The sequence below is a fragment of the Bactrocera latifrons genome, unplaced genomic scaffold, assembly GCF_001853355.1.
Source record: "Bactrocera latifrons isolate USDA-ARS-PBARC rearing strain unplaced genomic scaffold, ASM185335v1 scaffold_209, whole genome shotgun sequence".
NCBI classification, from domain to species: domain Eukaryota; kingdom Metazoa; phylum Arthropoda; class Insecta; order Diptera; family Tephritidae; genus Bactrocera; species Bactrocera latifrons.
The window spans coordinates 456,029-478,587 of record NW_017535619.1 but is presented as its reverse complement, the minus strand read 5'-3'; the positions used below and the strand labels follow the sequence as shown (position 1 = coordinate 478,587).

The 22,559-nt window shown below is 33.1% G+C and overlaps 1 protein-coding gene across 2 annotated transcripts in view; it reads right to left on the bottom strand.

Moving 5' to 3' along the window:
- LOC108968291 (sterol regulatory element-binding protein cleavage-activating protein) overlaps positions 1 to 22,559 on the bottom strand; it is a 31,471-nt gene extending 8,912 nt beyond the window's left edge. The window contains exons 1-4 of one of the 2 annotated variants that reach the window (XM_018932210.1): positions 22,239 to 22,559; positions 20,357 to 21,086; positions 1,182 to 1,514; positions 822 to 999 (exon numbers count right to left, since the gene is read on the bottom strand). In XM_018932210.1, the coding sequence (XP_018787755.1) occupies positions 822 to 999; positions 1,182 to 1,514; positions 20,357 to 20,619 (774 nt within the window). In that variant the 5' untranslated portion in view covers positions 20,620 to 21,086; positions 22,239 to 22,559. Of the gene's footprint in view, positions 1 to 821; positions 1,000 to 1,181; positions 1,515 to 20,356; positions 21,087 to 22,238 lie in introns of those variants that run through there. The other variant, XM_018932211.1, reaches the window with a different exon arrangement.

Sequence of the window (22,559 nt, the reverse complement as noted above, 5' to 3'; positions counted from 1 at the left end):
ACGCAGGATTGTGAATTTTTTAAATTTGAAAATTTTGTATATTTAATAAACTTCTTTAATTAAAATTTTTTTTATCAAAACATGAAAAGTTTTATCAAAACATGAAAAGTATCACCCGATCATTTTTAAAATCTGATGTGGAATAAAAATTAGATTCTTATTTTTTATCTAAGATTAAAATTTTTCAATAAATTTATCATAGGTCCATAAAAGTCCTAACTAAATAGTATGTTAAATCACAAATCAAACTGCTTTAAGGATTCTTATTAATTCGTTCATAATTTGTGTATTAGAAAGTGAAAATAAATTTGTAAATTGTGTTGTATGGGAAGTAAGTGTGGCTGTTGTCCGATTTCCTCCATTTTAGCCCTGTAACACATACATCATCAAAAGTATTTACAAGTAGTAAGTATTGATTAATCGTTCCTTTAGTAGTTTCTAACAGTGCTGTTATATGGGAAGGTCCGATTAGGCTCATCTACAAACTCCTTACTTTTTAAAGCTTCATTAAGATATCTTAATTTTTCCTCAGGTTACAGTTTACACGGACAGACGGACGTCCAAACACCGTGATTTCAATTCGTCTCACCATCCTGATCATTTATATATTTATAACCCTAAATCTATTTCGATTAGTTTTAAGTGATACAACCGTTATGACCGTTATGTGGAAAAAACTATTATATTCTGAGCAACATACCGCATGATTATATTTTTTCTTGCAAAGGGAATTAGCCTGATTTCTTATTGTTTTTCGAACAAATTAACAAAATAAACACTTTTACAATACAGCTGTCATTCATAAGCAGATACATACTTACATGATATTGAAAGATGGTGTTCAATAAATTTGAGTCATTCGTGAAATTTTGCACATCTTGATACCATAAATTCGCCGGCGACAATAACAAGCAATTATATTCGGGGAATAATACTTTTTCATCGCGCGTACGCTTTACATTATCCACATGCCAGCAAGATTGCTCCAATGTGCGTTTGCTAAGGGAGCAGTGAACAAATAAATACTTTTAATTTCAATCAAATTAGCTTATCAATGTGAATGAGACATGCAAGCAAATAACAATATAAATGCATTCACTATGTAAATATGCATATATAAAGCTATGTAAATAAGTTTATTCGCACGTGTGCATATGTACATATATCCGTAAGTTACTCACTTGGCGGCGCTTTCATGATTACGCACAATTTCTAGCAATTTAAAAACTTCGTAAAGCGGCGCACGATAGGCATCCATTAGCTGCATGTCTTCGGTCCAGGGTAGCACACTAGTGCGTAACATTATTTGTTGTACGTAGAACACAGGTGAACTTTTTGCCCATGGAAATGGTGGATCATAGCTAAAATTACTGCTAGTGGGGGGGCTGAAGAAATTCCTAACCAATGAGACATTCTGTTGTGGTTGTTCTGCGAAAAGTGAGTAACGGCCGTCGAAGGGCAGCATAATTTTGGTGGGTATGGTACCGGGTAGCGGAATATTTATGAGAGGGTAACTGTGGGAGAGGAAAAACAGAAATTGCATACATCTTTGTATTAAATCACTTTAATTTTAATGAAGTGAAGTTAGTTTTTATTAAAGTTACGCTTTTATTATATATTGTTTATAACAGACTCGTATAAGTATACATAATGGTTTTTATAGGTTTGTGTTATATACATACATATATTATTATATACTACTATGAGCCAAAATTAGTAAGACTTTGTTCATAATTTTAAAATTATTATTTTATTATTCAAAATCTATGTCGTTGTCCTCAAAGTAATCTCTCTAGGCCCCAATACATTTGTGAAATTGAATCTTCGAATCAGTTGTTAAAGTCAGCTTTCGGAATAGCCTTCAATGCGCGTAGCGATTCACGTTGAATGGCTTCAATTAACTCAAAATGGTTTACCTGATGCGGCCATAGAATTTGCTGGTTGCGGCACGATATTGGTTGAAAACTTGGCGTCGTACTCACTTAAAACTCGACAGTGCATTATTATTGTGCAAAAACCAAAAGTTGTCAGCCCATAATTCTAGCCTATTTTTACGAATAGCTTCACACAAACGACGCCTCATTCTAAAGTTTTGACCTGCTTTGACGTAGTGTTTTCGGCTTCGGCTCACCTTTGCCACGATATTTGGCCATTGATCGTATGTTTCCAGGTCGTAAACGCATATCCAAGACTCATCGCGTTTCATTCATTCGTTCAATACGTTTCACGACATCCTGGTAGTCCGAAAGCATTTTTTCACAGACGTTAACCAGACTTTTTTTTTTCGAAAAAATTGAGTGTTAAAATTTAATGCCTTGACCTTGCCTTGAGTAATTTTGAAAAGTATGATTTTAAGGATGTAACCCTTAGGTATGTTTAAAACGTGGAAATATGTGTTGGCAACACTAGATTATATATTTGTTTGACATAATCATTTTACTATAGATTTATATGAACATATACTCTGTATTTAAGGAGTTACGCCACTAAAGAAATTATTTATGACTCAGTCTCGATTAGAGCATTTTTTACATCTACTATTTTCGACTTAGCCGAAAGAAAAAAATTAGCGTAGTTTTGCAGCGGTTTGCTTATTACCAACAGTTTTTTTTTAGCGAATTTTATATATTTGGTCAGTAATTCATTGCTCGTTCCCCGAAGGGAATTTTTCAATTTCGCAAACAAAATATAGTAACAGGCCGTCAAGTCTGGTGAATACAGTGTCAGAAGTTAAGCTAATAAGCAAGCGCATTATAAAAAACTTAAAGGGGTTATCCACCTGTAATTAAAAAAAATCTAAATTTTTTTTTGGATTTTTTGAATATATGTACATATATTTTCGAGAATATTGTCTGTAAACTTCAATGTAATCCGGTAAATAGTTTCGGAGTAATTAGCGTATTTGTGAAGACGTCTCCGAGCGTTTGAAAGTGGGCGTAACCCAGAGTAGCAGCAAAACTTTAAATGCGATTAAATGATGTTATCATGTTATCATGTCCGTGAGGAATATTTCTCCGAAACGGCTTGACCGATTGACTTGAAACTTCACAGGATCTTCAATTTTTAAGTTTCTTTAAAGTGTAAATATTCGTGCCAAAAATAATTTTTGGAAGAGTTTTGTCTAAACTCATAATTTTCACTATTTCTTCGGTTCATTACTTGTATTTATCTATCCTAAATGGAATCTTTTTGGTTTTTTTATTTCAAATAATTTGGATCAGAGATATTTTCCTCACCAAACACCTTTTTGTTGAGGACCTTCAGGAGATCTTCTACAGAAACGACGCTACCCAATATTTTTATTAATAAAATATTATATGAATTTTTAAAATACGTTCATATATTATATATATACATATATATCCAATAAAAAGACTCTCCAGAAAAAATTAAAAAAAAAAAAAACAAATATTATCAAACTTACAAGTCAAGTTTGATCTTCAGTATATATTGAGCAATTAGTTTATAAAAAATTGTATAAGGAATATATTTCATACAGTATAAAAGTGAAAAATGTGCTTTTTTTGGTTAAAATAGTTTTCTGATGGAAAATCCCAGCAATGCTTCACAGCAACAGTTGACTAATTGCTACGGTAAGTCGTCTCAGCATATTCAATGACAAAGTGCTGGTACGATCAGCAATCCGCTGAATGGTTGTTTCCGGTTGAAAGTCGTTGAAAGTGCCGGAAACCACAACAGTCGACCAGCAATGTTCTCGCTAATGTGTTTTGGGCATTGTAGAAACATTCAAGTAACAAAAGAATCAACAGCTGAGATCACCTGATCGAAATAGTTGATTTTTCGGCACAGAGATTTAAATAAAAGGACTTAAAAATAGTAAAGAGGTTGCAGTATAGGCGCGTTAGAAATATTTTTTGGGTGTTAGGTTCCCCAAGAGGCCTATTTTCTCAATATACAATACTAAACAAAACTATTTGTAATAATTTAAACAAAAATAGATAGATTCTTCAAATTTTTTTTAATAAAATAGAAAAGATTTACCAACATTTTGATACAATAAATAAAATTTTCTTCAAAACTAGGTAAATTTAATCTATATGAACTTTAATAATCGAAATATATTTGAGAATTTAACAAAAACGTACTTTAAATAATAAATTGGAAAGCATAACACGGCAACAAACTTGTGCCTTTTCTAAGGCATTAGGCCGTTTTAGTAGTAGAATATTCAGGAAACCCTAACGAACTGCCTAGGCTATTGAACTGAGTCTTCCCTCATTCTATTGCATTCTAATTGCTAACTAAGCTTTCGCGTGTGTATGTATGGGTGAAAATGATAGGATTTGTTACTTGTTTGGTTTATACAATGGCTTTGGTTCACATGAAGTTATTATCATTCCTGGACAATATCGAACAGAGTAAAATAAATTAATAAAAGTAACTATGCGCTTTTGAATCGATTGAAAAATTCGCTCAAGCATATGAATTGATCAAAAATGTTATGTTAATGGGTTGTACTTAAGTTTATACATCGTTTACACGATTTAAAAATGGTTATGAAGATTTAAATGACTAAAGGCCAGGTCATCTACAAGCTGAATTGGTGGAAAAAGGCATTGACATTTTTTTTTTATCGATACAAATTTTATTACCATTATGATGGCTGGCGATTTAAATACGAATGCAGTATTTAGATAATATTAACTGAAGATTTTTTAATTAAATTATGAGACTATGTTCTATTTCCAAAACTGAAAACTAACATGAAAAAGATATTTTATAATGAATGATTAATAAAAAATATGTATGCGCTGGACAAACCTTGTTTACTAGTTTTGATCACCAAACGGTTTGTAAAACTTAAAGCTATTCAAGATAAATATAGTGCTATATGTACTATATCAAAATAATCAGGATGACGAGACGATAACTTGATTAATAACTAAGATATCTTATTATTTCATTTTAAAATATATTTATATCAGAAACAAACTTTGCAAAAACAAACTTTATAAAGTGCCATATACTTAATATGAGCAAACCTATGGTTGACTGTTTTTCTAATCATAATGTGGATCTACACCACATTTTTCATTTATTTCAATGCAGCTTTTCTGAGAATTTCATAACCTTAAACAATTCCATCAATCAGAAGTTAAAATTCAAGAAAGCTCTTATCAAGTGAAAAAAGTTTAAAACAACAACTCTATCAAACTTCTAGTACAATATTTTTTTCACTTCAAAATTTCTTTCTTTTTTTTCTATTAACCACAAATTTATCTGCTATGAAGAAAAAATAATGTTGAAACTGCGTCAAATCAACAAAGTTTAAAAAACGATAAGACCTCAACGGTGCATTTATTTTTAGCAAATCGAAGAACTACAATACTATGAAATATTTAACAACGTGTGAATATTATTTGCACATTCTTACAGCGCATACATGTACTATATTTGCATGAACATCTAATGTGAGTAAATAATATTTTGCAACAGTGAAATATAGAAAATCTATTATCAATTTTGATTATTTGCGACATTTAAAGTATTTGAATTGCGCGGCAAGGCCATAATATTAAGAAGAAAAAGCAGAAGAATATAAAAGCAAAAAACGAAAGTGAGTGAGGTAAAAAAAAAGTAGTATAGAAATAAACAATAAAAATGAAATACGAAAATATTTAAATATTTTTGACCGCCTTGGAGACTAGCGGGTATTCACGATTTCCAATGTTTCTAGGCTTGATAAGAGGTAAAATTATGACTCTGTGAATGCGTTGATACCACGTACATACATATTATATATATGTATATACGTACATATTTTCTATTCATAGCGCGTGGCAAAGCAGACATGAGCGATAACTTTCAGAATTAAACGTAGTGACGCCGCAATGAGCGTTCTCGTTTTTTATTGCTTTGAGGGTTTCAAATAGATTTCATAAAATTTTTCTATGAAGTTTTAAAAGCAAATACTTTTAAAACTTTTATTATACCGCCCTTCACTCTTTGAGATGCACATCTGAAATTTTCCACACTTTCTTTGGCGAAACCTCCGATATCAGACCACTATAGCATATAGCTACCATACAAAGTGATCAATCAAATTCCGATTTTTATTATTTGACGCTCACCCAATACATTATCAGATTGTAGCTACCGTACAGCCGAGGTTAACGTATTTTCATCATCATCTCATTATTACGTTAAAATTAAAAATAAAACTAATGAGACAAAACATATAGGAATTATATTTGTAAGATTATTATAATAAACTGTACGACCATAAAGGAATGAACGAAATTTTTTATTTAAATTACATGTTTATGAGATATACATATAGTATAACCAAATATAGTCTTTATATACTACATAAATGCAAAAGAAAAAATGTTTAGAATAAAATACAGAGCAGATTCTATTATCATAAATTTAAGTCCGTTTTTTAGCGAGCACAGAAAATATCAATCGAATGCGGCTAATATGTTTCATAACAAAGTTCAATAATAACCTCAAAACATTTATTTCCATTATTTTCTGTCCCTTTATAATTAAAAAGTTGTTGCGCCCTTTATTCACTTAAATACATTCATACATATGTATATATGTTTATACGGTGTAACGAAGCAGTGTTTGTTAGTTTTGGCAATAAGCCTATGACTTATGCCTCTGAATTATGATTTGAAATTTTCTGATTTTTTTAGATATAAGGATTTTCCACACCAAATGTGTGTTAGGAATTACTTAAATTTGCCACACAAATATTTTTTACAAAAACCAGTATTTAATTTGAAATGTTTGTAAGCTCCTGAAGCAGCGCAAAGTCGACGATAGTCAAATACTTAATTAAGCAATTAACACTTTGTTATTTTTTAATTATTTAGAGTGTTATTCCATGATAACAAATACATAATTTTTGCTAATCTCTGACCTATACGCAGTTATCTCAGGAGCGCCCTTAAACAGATTTACTGCTTTGGCTATTTGCATGATTCAGTTGTAGTGCACAAATTTCATATAAAATACTTTTCTATTTTGCAACTATTTAAAACTTGTCCATTTTGATAACTTATTTTTATACTCTCGCAACAAAGTTGCTAAAGAGAGTATTATAGTTTTGTTCACATAACGGTTGTTTGTAAATCCTAAAACTAAAAGAGTCAGATATAGGGTTATATATACCAAAGAGATCAGGGTGACGAGTAGAGTTGAAATCCGGATGTCTGTCTGTCCGTCCGTCCGTGCAAGCTGTAACTTGAATAAAAATTGAGATATGGGAAAAATCACTGCCACGCCCACAAAATGGCGAAAACTGAAAACCTATAAAGTGTCATAACTAAGCCATAAATAAAGATATTAAAGTGAAATTTGGCAAAAAGGATCGCATTAGGGAGGGGCATATTTGGACGTAATTTTTTTTTGGAAAAGTGGGCGTGGCCCCGCCTCCTACTAAGTTTTTTGTACATATTTCGGAAACTACTATAGCTATGTCAACCAAACTCTACAAAGTTGTTTCATTCAGGCATTTCCATATACAGTTCATGATGGAAGAAATCGGATAGTAACCACGCCCACCTCCCATACAAAGGTTATGTTGAAAATCACTAAAAGTGCGTTAACCGACTAACAAAAAACGTCAGAAACACTAAATTTTACGGAGGAAATATCAGAAAGAACCCAGGCTTTCTTTAAAAATTTAAAATAGTTTACTTTAATTAAATACTTTGAAATATGATCTCAATAAAAAAAATATAAACTTTTAAATTTTATTCACTTCGTTGATTTATATTTCACTTTGATAACCTACTTTTTCTACCTACTGTATATCTGTTACATATACTGTATATACAAGCACATGTATGTATATCTCTATAGTGTTATAATCACCATTCAACCCACATTTTGAGTTTTAAAATTTTCACTTTTTTATGTTTTGTTAAAACATGACATAAATATTTGTTTTATTTTTACCGGCCAATAGACCTCTAATGGATTCTTATAGACTAGAATAGCTTAAAAATTACATACGYACCTTTAAAAATTTTTTGTTTACTTACTGCATGGGTGTGTATTTAACATTTTCTTCTTRTTAGTCATTTAACTCTAGCATTCGCTAGCTGACATCTTARAGTTACATCAGTTTGCTGAGAACTTTTAAATGCAAAAACTAATTTTTATACACGAAGGCAAGTAAGAAGCGAACTTCGTGTCTGTTAGGTCTAATAAAAATATTCAAGAAAACAACAGCCATGACAATACACAAAACCAGGGCAAAGTTTACGTACGTAATCGCAACTAGACAGAGACGAACGCTAAATTGATTCACATTACAGAATGCGCGCTTGACTGCTAGTCATTTTATACACTCCTAATAAGAGTGATAGGATCACTTAAAAAATACACTAATTGTTAGCAAATTCATATATTTTTAGGTAATGTGACGAACAATCGATGCAATAAAGTTCTGAATATACATTGCCAAAAGTATCAGGTACATTTTTTTTCTGGGTTGGTATAACTATTCTTAATTCGACCTCAGTAGCGTTGGCACATGTGCCTCGCTCCAAATGGATGTTATTTTGAAGGCGATAAAATCAATTTGGATGATTGAAAAACACGAATCATATGGCCTTCATGACTTCTTTTGCAGGACCAAATTTGATGAATAGCATTGACTTCTAAAGTTTGAAGAGAATGCTAATGCTAAATACCAATGACTTCAAATAATCCCACAAGATAATGTGAATCATAACTTCTGGAGGCAATTCAATGATACAATTTCTTGAAAAAATCGAATCTTCAAACATTTATCGCAATAATTTTGTTTTGTTGGAACCAGGTGTTGTCGAGATCATCTTCTTCCAATTGTGGCCATAGCAAGTTGGTTACCATTGATCTACACCGCACTCCATTGACAGTAACGATGACTCCACCAGGTCAGAAACCACACCAAGGTGTCAATTTAGGCGTATGTAATGGTTGTTCATGAATAATTTGTAGATTTTCTTCGTATCAGAATCGACAGTGTTTTTTATTTGCCGCCCCATTCAGATGAAAATGGGTCTCATCCGAGGATATGATTTCCTTAAAAAAATCGTTATCGTTTTCAAGTGGTTTCAAAGCAAAATCAACAAATTCGCGACGTTTACGGTCCAATGGCTTCGGTTCTTGAGGGAAAACAATTTTATACAGATGCACGCCCAAATACTTTCTCAAGATCCGCCAGGTCATGGTTTTAGATAGTCCCAGTTCTTGAGAACGTCTTGGAATCGACAAATTGCGGTCTTCAGCAACACTTACCTGAAGCAGCAATATTTTCATCACTTCAAGCGATTCTTTTCCTTATTGGCACTTGACCATTATGTTAAAAAATGTACCCAGGAATTTTCAAAAATTCGATGAATAGCGAGCACGATTATTAAGACCATTAAATCGCAAAAGCGCACGAAAAGTCGCAATTGGAGAACTATTTTGATATTAAAATTAATTAATTTGTAAACGTTGCTCTTGCGCATATCTTTCCATGATGAAATTGTCAACATTACTTAATCACTTAAAAAAAATTACAGATCACGACATTTTCAAAATGGCCGGGAGGCACTTATCACCCTTATTGGGAAACCCGGTATATGGAAATGTAAAAGTTTAGACCCTGCTTTCTACATTTCTCAAAAATTTTCATATGAAAATAACAGGACTGTTTACACGTACAGAATGTCGCTGTGGTTTACGTGAGTATCTGCCTGCGAAGGCCTAACCTCACAGTGCTTTCTATTGCTAGAAGCACGTAGATCAATACAATGCGTTGATCAGCGCCCCAAAGCATAAATGCATTTTGCATTTAATTTTTGGTTCCAATTGGTTCGGGTGGATAGGGAAACCCTAGTAACCTTGGTCGGGTTCGAGGCCCATCTAAAATCTCTGCCGTACTTTGGGTCCGCCACCCGGCTGCAGTGCGACTCTACATTGCACAAAATGCCCTTCCTGCATTTAGGTTTAAGCCACAGCATCGACGAATCTCCACAAAGGGCCCAACCCAATGAGCAGATTGGAGTTACCGCAAAGGTACCAGGTTTAAGTCCTTGGACTGACTTTGTAGCTCTTGCTACTACCAGTTGAGTCCCCATAAACTCAATGACTGCTTGCAATTGTCGCTGTGACAAATACTTTATATTTTGTGATATAAATATAAAGCTTAGAATTTGACTTCCAGCAGAATATTAAAGCATTTTTCTGACTTAGACCATGTTGACATCACACCAATACCTGTAATGTCAGACATAGTGCATATGGCTTTTAGTCGCCTCTTACGACAGGCATGCCTTGCCGCGGGTATATTCGGTTTCCCCTCGAATATATTCGGTTTTCTATGCCATCTCTAATTACCAGTTAATTAAACGATTCGCAGCTTGCTAGCTATAACTAATACTTTAATCTTCTCTATGGGATTTTTCATATTATTCAAATCCTCCAGAATTCTGACAGATGTATAAAAAAAACTTTTAATTTCCATTTCCAAAAAGGAAATAAACGTAAATGATCAATTATATTAAGTGCGCCAGAACTACTAAATGCTTAGGACTTTGTTTTACGTTGAGCCGCTTTTAATATTCAAAAGACATTCGACTCAATGAATTTAGACGCTATTTAAATTGATTATCATATGGGAAAAATATGGTATGTATGTACATATGGTAATAAGAATATTTCACTTATTTTTATTGTAAACAAAAAATGTACTTCGTTTAAATGCAAAGTATAGTTATTTTTAACATTTATTTATACTTACTTACTACCACTTTAAAATAATAACATAATTCTAAAACAGGGTTAACCAAAAGACCTTACGTCGCGCAAGCTTGAATGAACAATAATAATTAATAATCAATTCCCATAACCGATTTTACGATACCGGAATCGGATTTTATGGGCTGTTATTTCGAGGATCTAACTCTGTTTATATCGTCCTCATTTTTAGAGCACAAGCTATCAGCAGGGTTGCCCTTTAACCCCTATATCCAGGCTGGTATTGAATCCAACCCGGGCGCGGGCCACCGCCGAGTGCAGCCGAGTGGCTAATAAGGAATCTCTGATCGCACGGAGCTCAACTAGGCAGCATCACTCTCAGTGTGATCTATACACCAAAAAAGCTTTTGACACAGTCAACCATATAAAGCTATTCGAAAACGTCGAACAAACAACAATCCCTCCAAGACTAATATGATGGACCATGAACTATCTGTGCGGTAGGCAATCATTGGTACTATTTCGAAGTCAACATTATAAATTAAGAGGAATTAAACGGCGTAGTGTTTCTTCCCCGATACTGTTTAATTACTACACTTTGAAGCTCCTACATCCACCAGAAAGCGTTTTCTTATACGCAGATAATATGTACGATCATGACCTCAGGCAAGGAGCCTAAAACTCTCCCCTGTCAACCATTCATCAATGAGTCGCCGCATGACACTAACCAATTATTTGCTTGCCGGTTAACTCCTCTCGCCCAGAACACGTCGAAATCGTTAATTTCCTGAGCCTATCGTTAAGTAATTTCGATGACTGAATTATCGTTACAAAAATAATAACAAACAAGTAAGGAATTGCTAAGTTCGGGTGTCACCGAACATTTTATACTCTCGCATGATAAAGTGATAATCGAGATTTCAGGCGTCGTTGTGAACCGATTTCACCCATATTTGGTACATGTCATCAGGGTGTTAAGAAAATAGTATGTACCAAATTTCATTGAAATCGGTCGAGTAGTTCCTGAGATATGGTTTTTGGTCCATAAGTGGGCGACGCTACGCCCATTTTAAATTTAAAAAAAAAGCCTGGAGCAGCTTCCTTCTGATATTTCTTCCGTAAAATTTAGTGTTTCTGACGTTTTTTGTTAGTCGGTTAACGCACTTTTAGTGATTTTCAACATAACCTTTGTATGGGAGGTGGGCGTGGTTATTATCCGATTTCTTCCATCATGAACTGTATATGGAAATGCCTAAAACAAACGACTCTATACAGTTTGGTTGACATAGCTATAGTAGTTTTCGAGATATGTACAAAATAGTTAGTAGGGGGCGGGGCCACGCCCACTTTTCCAAAAAAATTACGTCCAAATATGCCCCTTCTTAATGCGATCCTTTGTGCCAAATTTCATTTTAATATCTTTATTTATGGCTTAGTTATGACACTTTATAGGTTTTCGGTTTCCTCCATTTTGTGGGCGTGGCAGTGGGCCGATTTTGCCCATCTTCGAACTTAACCTTCTTATGGAGCCAAGAAATACGTGTACCAAGTTTCATCATGATATCTCAATTTTTACTAAAGTTACTGCTTGCACGGGTTTTAGAAGGTCTGTGGTACCATCATTAAGAGCCTAGCCACATTTTTAAGAAATTTTAAAATTACATACATATACTCTCTTCGACATTATTACATACATAAGCTGTATAACACAAGTCTCATAGGAAGAAAGGTGTATTAGAGTAGTTGTAGTACTGGAGATTACATGATAATATGACATGTTCAACTAAAGCGACCAACGATAAGAACGAAAGATAAAATTATAAACATTAACGGAAAAAAGTTCACGGGCGGTCTGCGGCCGAGAAGGGCGTGGAAATTTTGTAAGAGTTAAAAATGGTTATTCCGATTTCCGGCAAAACTACCAGACCTATAGATAAAAGTTATACAATGTTGTAAGTCATAAAAAGATCTTTAACTTTTCTCTACAGACTTTTTTCCCATAACCTCAAAATTTATGTTAAAAATTCATAGAATTAATCCTCACCAGATGTATAACACTCATGCCAATTTTTCCAGTCCCTGAAACCCTTTTCATAAAGACTTTTTGGGATGGCCTTCAGCTCCTTCAGCGAATTTTGCTTTATCTCTTCGATCGACTGAAAACAGTTAAAGAGGTCGAAGGTCGTCCAGAACGATGCATGTCTTCAAGGATTTTTCGACCGCTTTTGAAGGATTTTCTAACATTCGCTCCGCGTACGATTTTTGATTAGAAATACAAAATTTGATTTTTTATACATTGTAAGAATAACAACGCACTACTGATGTGTACCGACTTAGCAGCTGCTGTAAACAAACTGGTTGACAGATCGTGGTTATGTGTATTTGGCACAGTAATTAAGGACAGTCCTACAATCTTAAGAAAACACAATTTTATACCCTGAACAGGGTATATTAAGTTTATCACGAAGTTTGTAACCCCCAGAAGGAAGCGTCGGAGACCGTATAAAGTATATATGTATACAAATGATCAGTATGTTGAGCTGAGTCGATTTAGCCATGTCCGTCTGTCTGTATATATACGAACTAGTCCCTCAGTTTTTAAGATATCGTTTTGAAATTTTGTAAACGACATTTTCTCTTTAAGAAGCTGCTCATTTGACGGAACTGTCGATATCGGACTACTATAACATATAGCTCCCATACAAACTGAACGATCGGAATCAAGTTCTTGTATGGAAAACTTTTGCATTTGACAAGATTTTTTTAAGAAATTCGGTATAAATTATTTTCTATTTTCGGAATGAAATGCATGCATGGGAAACTTCTTCATTTGACAATATATCTTCACGAAATTTGGTATGAGTTATTGTTCATATAAATAATGTAACATCGGAAAAAATTGTTCAGAGCGGCTCACTATAGCATATAGTTGCCATACAAACCGAACGATCGGAATCAAGGACTTGTATGGAAAAATTTCGCATTTGAAGTGGTATCTTCACGAAATTTTACATGGAATACTACTTAAGGTAATAACATCGACCAAATTGTTCAGATCGGATTACTATAGCAAATAGCGCCCATACAAACTGGGCACACAGTTATTAAAAGAAATGCACCTGTGAAGGGTATAACGAAGTTAACGTTTTTTCTTGTTTTGGAATATCATTTACCCGAGGAATTTAATTACAATTTCAGGCCCTCTTTTGTCACAATTTATGTATGTACCAACTAAAAACGTTCACCTCACACGGCTACCTTTCACCCTCCCCACCGTTGCATCCGTTATATTACCATTTTAATGTTGTGCATTAATATTTAAATATTACCTCAAAGCGCTTTAATTCAAATATTATCGTTTACTATTGTCATTCATGTCCAATAAAAACACATGCAATGAATTTCGAATAAAATTTTTATGAATATGTAAAACGGTTAGAAATATACATACATGCTTATGTACATATGTTTTGAGACATACTTACATTTCATAATACGCGGAAATGTTGGTGAGTAAATTTACCAGTTTATAACTAGAAAATCCTGTCTTGAATCTAACTAATCGGCAATTTTCATGACAATTACAGAATAAATTTCTTTCTGGCACATTTCTGACAATGTCATATTATTTTATAAGGTACAAGTATGGAAGAGCTAAGTTCGGGCGAAATTGAACATTTTATACTCTTGCAATTTGCAAGAATTAAAGCCAGGGAAATACTTTATGGTGTAAAACGTCAACCAGAGAATCGGAATCTAGAAGTTTTATATATACATATAATCAATATAACTCATACACTGGCTGGCAAATTCRGCATAAGATTTCTTAGAAAAACGAATTTCAATGTATGTAGCATATGGGAGTTGGGTTAGTATCGACCCGATATTATCATTTTCTATTATCATTAAGGTATCTCATATACAATCAACAATCATATGGAGCAAAGTCAGTCGGATGTTCGAAAATCCTGGTAATGGTCATAAGGGGGCTAGGTCAAGTTTTCGCTCAAATTTATCCATTTTTGGCACAAAGATACACTGTCATGATTAAAAAACCCACAAATTGAGATTTCATTGAGCTAACTCAAATATTGGCTGATATATCCGGCATAAAGTCACTTCGAAGTTCAAAAATCTTTATATTAGGTATATGGGGCTCAGGGAAGTATTCGGCTCGATTCGACCAATTTTTGGCATACAGACATACCATCGTCAGAGAAGGATTTTTTGCAAATCACACATTGACCGATATTTTCGATTAAAAGTCAACTAAAGATACTGGGGTCCACATATTCGGTAATAGGGATCTAGAACAGTTTTGGTTAGATTTGAACAATTTTTGGTCACAAGTTGACATAAACTAAAGAAATTATTCGTGCAATATGTTATATCGTTATATTAACTGAATGAATCCAATGGAATTTAATATTGTGTTATATGGAAAGAAGGCCTGGTTGTTGATCGATGTTGCTTATTTTTACACTGTAACATAAGAATGTTAAAAAAATTATACGTACTAAAATTAGTCGAAATCGGTTGATGGGTCCCGAGATATGAGATGTTACCAAAAGGTAGGCGGTCCCACGTGCATTGTTCAATTTCTACCCCGGCCCCTATAAAGCCTTATCGGTGGTAAAATTTAATATAACTGGCGTATTTAGTTACGGATTTAAAATTCTTTTAGTAGTTTTGAACAGTACCGTTATATGGGGAGTGAACGGTGTTTTCATCCGACTTCATTCATTTTCTCACCATTGGTAGGAGTTCTTGTAATATTCACGCTGAACGATTTGATAGTTGTAACTTTAGCGGTTTAGGAGATATAAACATTAAACTAATTAGAGGGCGGGCCACGCACATTTTTTCTATTTTTTTTTTCACAGGTGCCCCTGGCTGCTGCATTAGTGCTTAGTTATTACTATACGCTTTATACGTTTTCGCTTAATGGCGATTTGTGGGCGTGGCGGTGATCAGATTTCGCCCATCTACGAACTCGAACTTTTTTTTTACCAAGAAACCTGTAAACCAAGTTTCATCAAGATACATATCTCAATTGTTACTTTTAAGTAACAGCTTGCACGGACGGACAGACAGACAGTCAACCCAATTTAAACTTTTCTCCCCACCCTAATCAGTTATAAATATATATATATATATATATATATATAACCCTATATAAGTAGTTGTAAGTTAATTAATAACTACAAGCATAGAAAAAAAGTTATCCGTGTATACTTATATACTATAATATATATATCTATGAATACATATGTATATATTCCGTAGGCCTACTTATGCATTTGTATGTGAAAATAATCAGTAAGCGTTTTTTATTATATACAGGAACTTTGCTCGATTTGCGTTCGTTTTTTTCGTAAACAAAATAACTATTGACCTATCAATACCTCGTAAAGCCAGCTCAAAAAATGCACTTGCAAAATGTTACGTCAAATGTTGTTACGAGTACTTGTTTTACGGATTTGTGTCAACTTTTGCCAGTGTGTTCAGTAAGGTTTGTCATTTCATTTTATCAGATAAGACTTATTTCTGGCTTAATGGCTTCGTAAACAAAGAAAATGTGAGTGCGTAAAATTCTCGCTTGTTTCAATAAACGCAATTTCATGTTTCATTTCATTTTAACCACACGTCGATCTCGTTGGTAGACCCTTTATATGCAAAACTTTGGTCGCTTATGTAATTAATTTCAGAGAAAAATTAAGGTACTTACAATTATAATAATAGTTATAATCGCCAGTAAATAAGTTAAATTATTTAATATGCACTCGTATATTTCTATCTCTTTAAAACCTTAATAATATTCTTAATTAAAAAGGACAGGAGAGATTACCACGCTGATTGTAGAAATAAACAATTTTAATTAACTAGCTTTAGGTTTACCAGGTGTATTTTTCGGGGTCTGTCTATTTCCGAGTTTCACGACTCTAAAAAAAAAGTTGATCAGAGTAGTAGTTTTGGAGATAAAACATTAAAATTATATTCTTCAAAATCTATATCATCCCCCTAAAATGAATCCCTCATTTGATTTTGAAGAATATAATTTACCCCAATACACTGTTGTTAAAGTCAATTTCTGGAATACCATTCAATGCGCGTAGCGATTCACGTTTAATGTCTTCAATGTATTCAAAACGGCATTCCCGGTTGGTCCCGGCCATTTGAGTTTGCTGAAAAGCTCGAAGCTACACGGACCTAAATCAGGCGATCAGTTGGAAACCATTGTTTTACAGATGTTAATGTGGTGCTGTTTTTCGACAAAAATCAGTTATTTTGGAGCCAATCGTGATTTTACTTCTCCCCAAATTATTTTTCAAAATAATTTTCACTGGTCCTTCCGATATTCCAACGCTACCAGTAAGATACCTGACTGTTAATCATCGATTCTCAGGTACGAATTAACAAAAGTGAAAAGAAAAATAATTTACGAGCGATGTGAGATGTATTAAATTTTATTCTAAATTAAACCGACTTATATCAAGATAAAAATAAAACACTCAAAAGATAGGTTATTTGAATTTTTCACCTAAATTTTGAGGCTATATGAAAAGCACACACTTTGTCATATAATTTTCGAGGCCCTGCGAACAGGATCAGTGGAGTTCCCTCTCTGTGCTTCGATAGAAATAAAGGCGGACAAGATAAACTATTTTTCACATGTCTGCATTTTGGTTTGTCGGTATTTTGACTCTTCGGAGTTCCGATTTGTCGGGGTTTTGATTCGTGTGTATTTTGATTTAGCTGCATGTTTACATTTTGTCGGTATTTTGATGTGTTGGTATTTTGAACTTCGGTATTTTAAGTGTATCCCATAATTTTTTTCTATTGGACAAATAGTTTAGCCAGAAATTGAGCTTAACCAATTTTAAACTTCAACCACAAGTTATAGCTTCTTCAGTTATTAGACTAACTATTCCCTCTTCCTCTTTCAATAATTATTTTATTAAAAGAGAAAGAATTATTTGCAAAAAGTTAAAGTACTCTTGAAAAAATAATGTGCGCGGCTATAAATATTCATATATATAAAATATACATACATATGTACTGTTGCATTCTATACTTAAATACATTCACTTTTACCTACATCCCGGCGTGAATCATGAACTTTGCTTTGCATGTTTTTATTCACTTTCAGCCATATCACTTGTAAAAGGGTATTAAAAGTTTTTTATGCGCACACATAACTCATTTTAATACTCTCGCAACAAAGTTGCTAAAGAGAGTATTATAGTTTTGTTCACATAACGGTTGTTTGTAAATCCTAAAACTAAAAGAGTCAGATATAGGGTTATATATACCAAAGTGATCAGGGTGACGAGTAGAGTTGAAATCCGGATGTCTGTCTGTCCGTCCGTCCGTTTGTCCGTCCGTCCGTGCAAGCTGTAACTTGAGTAAAAATTGAGATATCATGATGAAACTTGGTGCACGTATTTCTTGGCTCCATAAGAAGGTTAAGTTCGAAGATGGCCAAATCGGCCCACTGCCACGCCCACAAAATGGCGAAAACCGAAAATCTATAAAGTGTCATAACTAAGCCATAAATAAAGATATTAAAGTGAAATTYGGCACAAAGGATCGCAGTAGGGAAGGGCATATTTGGACGTAATTTTTYTGGAAAAGTGGGCGTGGCCCCGCCCCCTACTAACTTTTTTGGACGGGCGGACTGACAGACATACATCCGGATTTCAACTCAACTCGTCACCCTGATCACTTTGGTATATATAACCCTATATCTGACTCTTTTAGTTTTAGGACTTACAAACAACCGTTATGTGAACAAAACTATAATACTCTCCTTAGCAACTTTGTTGCGAGAGTATAAAAATTTGCTGCTACTATGGACCCAAGAGAGCCAGATCTGATGTAATCTAAATTTTAGAAATGTATTTAAAATGTTTATATGTATAGATATAATATGTTTAAGAATCCTATAATATTACTCATTGATTTGCTACTATAATGAGAGCAAGTGTTTTGTAATTTCATTCATTAATTTCAAAATTGGCCCCAGCACGTCTGCGAATAGTTCTAAACTACTTGTTGCATGATAGATATACACGTTCTTGAAAAAAAATATTTGTACATATGTACATATATATTCATACACATGCATACATACATATAGTATACAAATGCTTACACCAGTAGTATGCACAAAATTATGCAATACATAAGAATATAATAAATAAATAAATAATTATTTATAATATCTACAATTCATAGATATAAAACAAATTTATTAAAATTACCCTTAATAAAAACATCCATATACATATATATGTATATATTAATATGGACTTTTATTTATTGAGTGCGAAACTAGTCTAAGAAAATAATAGAAAATTTGGACCGACCATTTTTTTAAACAAACTTTTAAGTTTTTATTTAGAGATATTAAATTTGAATCGTACATACATTCACACAGTACAAGTCTCAATTGTATTCTGATAAATAAGTAAATAATAAACTCATGCATATTTAAGTAGGAATGGGGATACAAAAACATATGCATGCAAATTTTTTAATTATATTAAGAAGGAAATGCATACATATGTACATATACATATATATTTACACACTTTTTCATAATTTGTAATATTTGCTACTTATGAGCCATGTGTAGATATTTGTTAAATTTTATTTCGTATTTCACTTGGTTTAAAAATATAGAATATATAGGTATACAAATACTATATTTATTGTCTAAGAACGCTTACTTAACACTCTTGTATATATTCGTTTTGTGTAAAATTTAGAATAGCATCCCCGGATTTCTGGAATAAAATGGGTGTCACTGGAAAGGTGACGTTCTCCAGATCACGAAAATATGTATATATTAGGTTGTCAAAAAAGTCTTGCGGTATTTTCGCTAGTTGGCGCTGAGAGCGCGTAGTTCTAGTTTTATTCATCGTATCGGGTCATGCTATATCTTTTTGGAAAGCTCATTTCACGCGCTAATACGTATTTGATTGATTGAAGTTTCTTTTAAGTCGTTCGTGAGTTATAGCGTCGCAAACATGGAGCAAAATAAAGAGAAAATACAGCATATTTTACAGTACTACTACGATAAAGCCAAAAATGTATCACAAGACGCCAATAAATTTTGTGCTTTTATGGACCCGATACAGTTTCCATTTCCACCGCAGAACGATGGTTTCAACGTTTTCGTTCTGGTGTAGAGGTGGCCACGCTCATCATGAATTGCATTTTGCATTTAAAGTAAAAAATTTACAACTTTTAAATTGATAATTTGTATATTGTGAATAATTCAGCGCCGCGCTTCAAAAAAAATAGTCCTGGCCGAAACTATAAGTCAGCGGCAACTATATATGTATATATATATATATATATATATATAACCCTATATAAGTAGTTGTAAGTTAATTAATAACTACAAGCATAGAAAAAAAGTTATCCGTGTATACTTNTTCGTGATTTGGAGAAAGTCACCTTTCTGGTTGACACCCATTTTATCCCCGAAATCCGGGGATGCTATTCTAAATCCCAGCCGAAATATACATATATTACTGTTAAGCATTTATTTATAAATTAAGTAAATTTACATATTTAGGCACAAATTTATGTAAATATGTACATATAGTTAAAATCACTAATGCGCACACTTGCATTTACTCACCACGATAGTAATATTGCCATAATAGCAATGCTAGTGGCACATGTTGGATAGCTGGAGAGGAAGAGGCCATGCTTGTAGTAGAAATGCGAAACTGCATCGGGAAGACCTAAGGTATCAGAAGTTGGAGAGCGCTTTTGAGCTGCGCTCCCGCCAATATGGCTCAAACTGGCAGTTCCACCGGATGTAGTGGTCATTGTTGTTGTTTTATTGTATTTGTATGAACTCGAATTACCAAATGCTTTGGAAGAATCTACAGCTGGCATATTCGTCAGTTCTTTAGCTTTGTATATCGTTTTGTTCGTCTACCGGCACTATATCAGCATGCCTATTCACATTGCAAGCACCAATGTTTGCAATGTGTATATCTTTGCAAAAAGTGATGGCAGACGAATTTTTGTATAAGCAACTGCGAAGGAGCTTTGATGGTTTATCGCCTCGATCTTTTTATTATTTGTATTCAAGCCGTACATATGTCTGTACATATTCTTCAACGTGCGGTTGGTACACACGCAACGCAATTGACGTCCTGTTTTATTATAGAAATAATAATTTATTTTATTTGCTCTTTCTTATGAATTTTTTAAATGCGTTTCCATTACTTTCACTTATTTAATTTTTTATAGTAACAAATCGTTGGTCACTATATTTTGTCTTATATTTTCTTTTCATACATATACGCAATTATTTTAAGGTTTATATGCAAATGATGAAAATTATTGGACGTTAAAACCTGTAAATATTAGTTAAGTATCAAAAACACTTTTTCACAATTTGTAAACAGTACAAATGGTCACCTGAAATGCAAAATAACGTATCATCAAAAAATTCGAAATTGTGTGTCTTATTGATTAAGCTTCACTACTTTAAATTACATGCATAATATTACATATGTTCAACATTTTTAGGTTCTGCGCTCAGATATAAACCAGTTTTAACCAATATTAAATTTTTTTCACTCATGTTTTATTTTATTTTGTGTTTCATTCATGCCACTGTAAATTTCCAAAAATGTTATGTTATTTTGCATTTAAGGTGACAAAATATTTCTTTAAAACACAACATCTAATTTGATATCTGCTGATTTATTTTCCAATTAGAATTATACACTTCGTCGATATAAATTCACAAATTACTTCGTTTTGTTATTTTTCTTATGGTTTTCAATTTCATTTATATGTAACTTATTTACAATTACATATCGTGCTATTGTTATCAAATTGTCACAAATAAGCATTGCCGGTCGCCCTAATCAATGCCAGCTGAAATATTCTGCAGCACGTTGTTATTGTATTAGTTGTTTTAAAGCATTGTAAAAATATATGGTATTGGTTCGCTCCTTTCTATAGTTAGTGTCGCTTCCATATCTGCCGTCTACTCCACCTGCTTTATCAACATATCTTGATGCCTCTCAAGAATGCGTTCTTCATTAGACAGAAGACATATTTTATTCGTATTCATAGTGTAGTCAAAAATGAAAAGACGAATGCAGAAAATCGAAGCCAAATGCGTTACCACGAAATGACGACTCTCTTTATATTATTCAATTTTGTTTGATTTTTTCAGCATAATGACTATTTTCACAAAATACACTGGTACTTCCCGGCTTATTGTTTAACTTTTTTTAACATTAATTGATAACTGCGATTTACATAAACCAAAATTGCAATTAAATGGCAAGTTATTTTATATTATTAAACACTGCTTGCAATGGAATGTGCATAAATTCACTTTGTTGTTTCTTTAACGATCCTTTTCGTTTCTAAGTATTCATTCATTTAGAACTGACACTCAATGACAACCAATTAATCACCATCTGCTTTGCAAGTTTTTTACTAAATTCATAAACAACACAGTGGCAAGAAATCTTTTGATTACAACTTACAGCTTCATTTTGATTAAACTATTTATTGTAGATATAAATCACCACGAAACGAAATCATCTAAATAATATAAAATTACAGTTTTTCATGCGCGTTAGATAGAAAACATTCTAACAAGAACAAGTTCCGTGCAAAATTGAAAAGAACAGAAACCACGCTTGCCAGATGTACAAACTGCCTGAAAATCGCAAATTCTTGTGTAGACATAAATTGCATGAGCTCATTAATCATATTTTCACAGTTTATTAAATAAAATTAGTATATTGTTTTTTTAACTCGAGTGTTAAAAGAAGCAATATCCTCGATTAGGAACCTTAGTTAAC